At 66.5% G+C, this 7,706-nt stretch overlaps 1 protein-coding gene across 1 annotated transcript; it reads left to right on the forward strand.

Annotated features, from left to right (window-relative positions):
- Nucleotides 1-956: 956 nt before the first annotated feature.
- On the forward strand, nt 957-4,025 carry AOC1 (amine oxidase copper containing 1; the record flags this gene model as incomplete). Its single annotated transcript, XM_084229967.1, has 4 exons — nt 957-2,547; nt 2,789-3,074; nt 3,392-3,524; nt 3,759-4,025. 4 exons carry the CDS (start codon nt 957-959, stop codon nt 4,023-4,025), a joined length of 2,277 nt encoding a protein of 758 aa, XP_084086093.1.
- Nucleotides 4,026-7,706: the final 3,681 nt, after the last annotated feature.

The following is a 7,706-nucleotide window of genomic DNA, read 5'->3' on the forward strand; positions in this document are numbered from 1 at the left end:
GGTAGGTCCTGCGGGGACACTCGAGGCAGAGGAGGGCGGAGGACAGGAAACAGCCCCGGGGGAGCCGAGGGGCGCGGCCCAGAGGCGGTCCTTCCCAACGCTTCCAGGCACAAGCTGCCGGGGCCAGAGGAGAACGTGCAGGGTGCCCAGACCCGCAGGCCGCCCAGCACCAGAGTGACCGCGCATACACTCTGGACTTTGGGTGATCGTGCCATGTCACCGGGGGTTCAGGGTGTCGCGCGCACCGCTCAGGGCAGACGTCTGCAGCAGGGGCAGGCGGCGGCCACATTCATTTTTGCTGTGAATCTAAAACTGGTCAGAAAAGTATTTGCTTGCTTTTTAAAAAAAAAAAGAGAGGTTTGGCCAGAAGGTACTAGCAGAATAAGTGCTCATCCCAGAGTCTCCTGCTGGCTCTGGATCTGCCCCCCATCTCCTGCTCGAGTGCATGTGGGTGCCTGGGCCTCCCGCCAGAGCCAGGGAGACAGACGAGGCAGGCAGAGGGAGGGCCTGTGGCAGGCCATGTCCGTTTGTCCAGGGAACAAAGCCACCACTGCGGGAGCACCCTCAGGGGAGGAGGGAGAGCGGGGAGGATTCTAGATGCATCTCCACAGCCATCGCAGGGCAGAGACCCAGCAGAGAAGAGCTGAGTATCTCATGAGCTGACAGAGGGCACCCAGCAAACACCTCCCCCGTGCACACGCCCAGAGCTGCCTGTCGGGGTGCAGGCTGGTATCCTAGCACCAGGGGCCCCCACATAGCTGTGACTGAGTTAGGCCAATGCAGACAGCACCGTGGAGAGGTCAAGTTCGACAGCTTTAAAGGGAGACCACGGTTCTGACAGGCACGGAGGCCGCAGGGAACCTCAAGGCTGAGGGGCCCCCTGGTCCAAGACCAGCCGGTGGAAGCCCTTCTCCCCTAAACCAACTGACTTGGCGTCTCTGCTGCATTCCAGAGCCATGGGGGGAGAGCGCCCAGCACTGGGCTGGGCGGTGGCGGCCGTCTTGGCGCTGCAGATGCTGGCGGCAGCAGAGCGCCCTTCCCAGGCGGCGAGCGCCAGCAGCCAGGCCGCGGTGTTCGCAGACCTGAGCGCCCAGGAGCTGAAGGCCGTGCGCAGCTTCCTCTGGTCCCGGAAGGAGCTGCGGCTGGAGTCCTCCAAAGTGCGGACGGTGGCCAAGAACTCGGTGTTCCTCATCGAGATGCTGCTGCCCAAGAAGCAGCACGTGCTGGGGTTTCTGGATAAGGGGCAGAGGCCCCCCGTCCGGGAAGCGCGGGCCATCATCTTCTTCGGAGCGCAGGCGCACCCCAATGTCACCGAGTTTGCCGTGGGGCCCCTGCCCCATCCCTACTACCTGCGGGAGCTGCCGCCCAGGCCCGGGCACCGTGCGCACTGGGCAGGGAGGCCCGTGGGGGAGGTGGAGACCGAGCTCCTGTACCGCGTCCTGCAGGAGTCCACCAGGCCGCTGCACCAGTTCTTCCTGGACACCACAGGCTTCTCGCTGCTCGACTGCAGCTCCCGCTGCCTGACCTTCACCGACGTGGCGCCGCGCGGCCTGGCCTCCGGGGAGCGCCGCACCTGGTTCATCTTACAGCGCTACGTGGAGGGCTTCTTCCTGCACCCCACGGGGCTGGAGCTCCTGGTGGATCACAGGAGCACGGACGCCCGAGACTGGGCAGTGGAGCAAGTCTGGTACAACGGCAAGTTCTATGGGAGCCCAGAAGAGCTGGCCCGGAAGTACCACGCCGGGCAGGTGGAGGCCGTGGTCCTGGAGGACGTGAGCGCCTCCGGCCAGGTGGGGGAGACCCCCGAGGGGCCGCCCCTCTTCTCCTCCTACCAGGTGCGCGGGGACTTCCCCAGCCCCATCGCCGTGCCTGGCCCGCGCCAGTTCCAGCCCGAAGGGCCCCGCTACCGCCTGGAGGGCAACGTTGTGCTCTACGGGGGCTGGAGCTTCGCCTTCCGGCTGCGCTCCTCCTCGGGGCTGCAGGTCCTGAACGTGCGCTTCGGCGGCGAGCGCGTGGCCTACGAGGTGAGCGTGCAGGAGGCGGCGGCGCTGTACGGGGGGCACACACCCGCGGGCATGCAGACCAAGTACATCGACGTGGGCTGGGGCCTGGGCAGCGTCACCCACGAGCTAGCCCCCGGCATCGACTGCCCCGAGACGGCCACCTTCCGGGACGCACTCCACCACTACGACTCCGACGGCCCTGTGCGCTACCCGCGGGCCCTCTGCATCTTCGAGATGCCCACCGGGGTGCCCATTCGGCGGCACTTCAACTCCAACTTCAGCGGGGGCTTCAACTTCTATGCGGGGCTCCCGGGCCGCGTGCTGGTGCTGCGCACCACCTCCACAGTCTACAACTACGACTACATCTGGGACTTCCTCTTCTACCCCAGCGGCGTGATGGAGGCCAAGATGCACGCCACGGGCTACGTCCACGCCACCTTCTACACCCCCGAGGGGCTGCGCCACGGCACCCGCCTGCACACGCACCTCATTGGCAACATGCACACCCACCTGGTGCATTACCGCGTGGACCTGGATGTGGCAGGTAGGACCCGAGGGGGGCGGGAACAGCCCTTCAGACAGACCTCCTTACTGAGCAGTAATGCCCCCTCCCCGGGACACTGCACTGAATCTCCCGGAGGGGCAGAACTCGCCTTCCACACCACAGCTAGCTCTGTGGCCCCCGACAGCCCCACCGCGCCCCGTCTGCTCTGGGATGCTGTCTAGAGGGAGCCCGTCCAAGCAGGAGGCCCGGCTCTCATCATCCTTCTCCCACGCACCTGCAGGCTCCAGGAACAGCTTCCAGACCCTGCAGATGAAGCTAGAAAACGTCACCAACCCCTGGAGCCCCAGACACCGTCTGGTGCAGCCGACTCTGGAGCAGAGGGGCTACTCCCGGGAGCGCCAGGCGGCCTTCCGCTTCAGAAAGCCCCTGCCCAAGTACCTGCTCTTCACCAGCCCCCAGAAGAACCGCTGGGGCCATAAGCGCAGCTACCGGCTGCAGATCCACTCGATGGCCGACCAGGTGCTGCCCCCGGGCTGGCAGGAGGAGCGAGCTGTCACCTGGGCCAGGTGAGGGGCGCAGGAGGCTGGGGAGGGGCTCCTCTCGCGTCCCAGGGCTCCCGTGTGCGTGTGTCTGCGCTCCTGCCGGGAGGTTCTGCGCCGTGTGTCAGGGTGCCTGCGTGCGTGCATGCCCGGGCGTGTGCCCCTGTGTCGGGGAGGTGCGCTGAGCCCCGGAGCCTCAGCTGCCAGTGGTCAGGGCTGCTGACTCCCAGGTGGCGCGCTCTCCTTTGGGGGAGGCGGTAACCTTCCCCGTCACCGACCCTGAAGACATTCCCAGGGGGCTGGGAGGACCCCGGGCCCAGGGCCACCTGCTCCTCTGCATGCAGGTATCCCCTGGCCGTGACCAAGTACCGGGAGTCTGAGCTGAGCAGCAGCAGCATCTACAACCAGAATGACCCCTGGGACCCTCCTGTGGTCTTTGAGGAGTTTCTTCAGAACAACGAGAACATTGAAGACGAGGTACGGCCCCACCTTCCTCCAGCCCCAGCCCCAGCCGCCCCCCACACGAGGGATCTGTGCCCTCCCACCCCCCGGGGGGCCAGCTCCGCAGTCCCCAGAGCTGCCTTCCTTAAAGCGGGGGCCGAGGGGCTGCAGGAAGTTCCCAGACCCAGCCGGGAATGTCGGGGCCGCAGAGGCACCATCCAGCCCACGGAAGCCACCGTCCCCCTGAGCCCCCCGCCCTCTCTTCCGCAGGACCTGGTGGCCTGGGTGACGGTGGGCTTCCTGCACATCCCCCACTCCGAGGACATCCCCAACACCGCCACGCCCGGGAACTCCGTGGGCTTCCTGCTCCGGCCCTACAACTTCTTCCCAGAGGACCCGTCAGTGGCGTCCAGAGACACAGTGATCGTGTGGCCCCGGGACCACGGCCCCAACTTCGTCCAGCGCTGGATGCCCGAGGACCAGGACTGCCTGAAGCCCCTGCCTTTCAGTTACAATGGAACCTACAGGCCCGTGTGAGGGGCCCGCCCCCCCCCCCAGGAGCCCCAGTGCCCAGAGAGGGACAATAAAGGCCGCAGGGCTCGGCGCCGTGTGCTGCTTCTTGGGGGAGACACAGTGGCAGCGAGACCTGCACCAGCCGTGTGGGGGTGCACACGACCCGGGGCACCTGGAGCGGCCGCCACTCTCCTGGGCCGGCCGCACCCCGGAAAGGCGTGTCTGAGCACAGCGGCTCTGGCAGGGCAACGCCAGGCTGGCCCGCCCCCGCCCGTTGGTTAGAAGGAAGCTGGCAGCCCCCTCCCTCCCGGGGAGGCCGTGGGGACCAAGCCCGCGCCCCGGACCAGCCCCAGGGAGACGGAAGAGCCAGCAAAGCTGCGAGGCCTCCAGCCTCTGATGCCGACATGGCCCCGGGGGCTTCTGTGGAGCTGCCCCTGAACACGGGGTGGGCGTGCAGGGGGGCAGGCGGGGCCTGCGGTGTCGCTTGTGATAGCAAAGGCCGGAGACGTCACACCTCCCGGGAGAGCGGGCAGGGCGGATCTCCCAGGCCCCGCCACGCTGGGCAGGCGCAGGGGTGAGGAGAGGGAGGGGAGAGGGCGTTGTCTGCGCGTTGTCTGCCGGCGGCGGGCACAGCGTGTGAGGGCGGAGGGGTGGGCACGGTGGACACAGCTGGGGCGGGAACCAGGCAGGTGGCGCGGAGGCAGCGGCTGCAGAGCCTGCGGGGACAGTCCGAGTGTCTGACGCGCCTGGTCAAGTTGAACGTGCCTGTCGCTCGGGACTCAGAAAGTCCATTCTGTGGCTTCCCCTCGGGAACCTTCTCCCCCAAGAGTAGGCGGAGGAGATGGGCACAGAAGCCCATCACGGCATTGCCGTGGGCACAGGGAGCTGGGGCCAGTTCCACCCCCACCCCTGGGGTGGGTAAGTCCGCAGGGCCCGGCGCCGGCTGCGCCAGCTGGGCTCCTGGGAAGCAGGTGCTAGGATGCTGAGATGGGGTGAGATTTTGGGGGGGAATTTCATCATGGGGGGAAAGAAGGAAAGAGAACTGGGCACAAGGAGCCAACAGCCTCATCAGACCTTTTCTGTCATCCCGCGAAGAGCTCAGGAGCGAAGCCTGCCCGGAGGAGTCCCGCCGGGCCGGAGGCCGCCCTCAGACGGCGCCCTGCACCGTCATTGCCCCGGGACCTCCCACATTAGTGGGTGTCCTCGCTGGGAAGCTGAGCCTCAAGCAGCCGACAGCTGAGGCATCCGCTGGCCACACGCCCTCAGCTGGGCAGAGCCCCTTCCTCAAGAGGCCTGAGCGGTGCCGCCTCCCCAGGCCCCCACAGGCGGAGGCAATGAACACAGGGGCAGAGAGCTACGTCCAGAGATGTTTAGAAGGAACGTTGGGGTGGGGGGTTAAGCCAGAGAACCAGGAATGGCACAACATTACTTAGCAAGTTAAAACACAAGCCCTCAGGGAAATGCGGATTAAAGCCACGGAGGCATCGCAACCCGCCAGCCAGGAGAGCTGCGTTGGCTCGTGGTCATCATGCCCAGTGCTGGTGCAGACAGAGAAACAGGCTCCCCGCAAGAGGCGCAGCAGTTCCTCTGGAAGGAGCTGGAGTTTCTTATAACTCCGCGCCCTCGCCCGCCGCACCCGCAGTCCCGCCGGTGGGCATCCCCGAGAAGCGGAGACGTCTGTCCACACCAACGCCTGTTCACTGTGTCCGCGGCGCATCCCTCATCCCTCATCCTCGACAGGAAGCAGCCACGGGCACCCGCGTCTCCAGCAGAGGTCAGTCCCGGAGCGCTGCGGCCCCCACAGCTCCTGCGCTCCTGCGGGCCGCGCTCCGGCCAGAAACCACCACGAGGGGGAGGATGGACAGGGTGGGGGGGCGGGGATAAGAGGGTCTTTGTGTGATGGAGACTCTGCGCCTGGATTGTGGCGGCAGTTCCACAAATCCACACCTGAGATGAAATAGAATAGCCCCTGACACGCACCTGCGCGCACCTGCGCGCACCTGACACGAACCTGCGCGCACCTGACAAGAACCTGCGCGCACCTGACACGCACCTGACACGCACCTGCGCGCACCTGCGGCCGGGCCTCGCGGAGGGGCGCCACCGGGCGGGGTTTGCTCCTGAGTCACAGCCGCGGGAGGCGCTGCCTGGGGAGTCGGGGTGACGGGGTGTGGAGTCGCTCTAGTATTTTTGCTGCCTCGCGTGAGTCTGTAGTTTCTCCAAGACAAGGTTACTTTTAAAAACACACGCAGCCCCCGAGCAGGGGGTGGTCGGGCGCGCGGCTCTCGGGTTCCTGCGCCTGGGGCGGCGCTGGCTGGGGCCGGCGGGGACAAGTGTCACTCCGGGGGCGTCGCCGCCGCCAGCCCCCCACGGGCAGCCGTGGAGCAGGAGCCGCCTGCCCGGGCCGGACACCCCGCGGGGGAAGGGGCGCCGCGCGACCCCCGAGGCGTCGCGGGGTTCTCTGTGCTGCACCCTCGCCCGCGGCGCCAGGCGGCAGAAGGGGGGCGCGCGGGAGCCCCCGCCCTGGTGCCCCCACCGCCCAGGGGCGCCCTGGCGCCCGAGCCCCGCCCCGAGCCCCGCCCCCGCGCCCCGGCCCTGCGCCCCCTCTCTGCGCCCTGGCCCTGCGCCCCCTCTCTGCGGGTTCGGGGCGCGGAGCGGCACCGGCGCGGCCCGGGCGCTAGATGGCGCCGCTGCGCTTCTGCGCCCCCGACCGCCCCGCGCGCCCGCGTTTGCCCCGCGGGCCCCGGCGCGGGTCCAGGCGGCGGGGGCCGAAGACGCAGCGCCAGGTTCCGCCCTCCCGCGGGGAGGGTCTCCCCGAAAGACCCGCGAGTCTCGGGGTCTGTCCCTGAATCTCACCCCCCACCCGCCCGGGAGGCCTCGGCGCCCCCTCCGGGGTCTGCACGGACATGCCTGCGGCTTCTTTCCCGGCCCCCGACTCGGCTCAGCCCGCGGGGTTTCCATTCTGACCGGGGAGGGCGAGCAGCGGGCTTGCCAGACAGCGCGCTCGGGACGGACAGAGCCGAGAACCCGGGGTCCCCTGGCTCCCCTCCCTCCAGCCCCCCGCAGAGCCCAGCCAAGAATGACAGCAGCTCCCCAGCAGGGCCGGCCCCAGGGCTCCCCAGCCCCAAGCGCACCTGGGCCAGGTAAGGACAGCTGAGAGGATGGAGCTCCCTGACTCTGCCCCCACCCCCACCCCCACCCCCACCCCACCCCCACCCCACCCCCCGGAGGCTCCACCCCCCGCAGGGTGGCCAAGCCGCTGCCCACCGGGCGGTCTGGCGGGGCCCTGGGAGTCGTGCCAGATGCCATTTCCTTCACTCCCTGGAATCAAGTTAGTCTATCTGGAGCAAATTCTGATAAATTAAGATATATATAGTAAACCATAAAATATCTGGAAAGAAAATAACCAAGAAACCAGTTTCAAAAATCATTAAAAAGCTACCCTAGGGAATAGCCACTTAATGCAAAAAAAAAAAAATCAGGAACGGAGGAACACGGGGTGGGGGGGCACAAATAGCAACCAGCAGATGGGAGACCAACTATATCAATTGTAACATTAAATATGAATGATTAAGCCAATGAAAAGGCAGAGATTGTCAGACTGGACTTTAAAAAAAGCAAGATCCCACAATACACTGTCTCTATGAGATGCATTTTAGATTCAAAGATACAAATAGGTTGAAAGTAAAGAATAGAACATGATCT

The sequence above is a fragment of the Talpa europaea genome (assembly GCF_964194135.1).
Source record: "Talpa europaea genome assembly, chromosome: 3".
Lineage (NCBI taxonomy): Eukaryota > Metazoa > Chordata > Mammalia > Eulipotyphla > Talpidae > Talpa > Talpa europaea.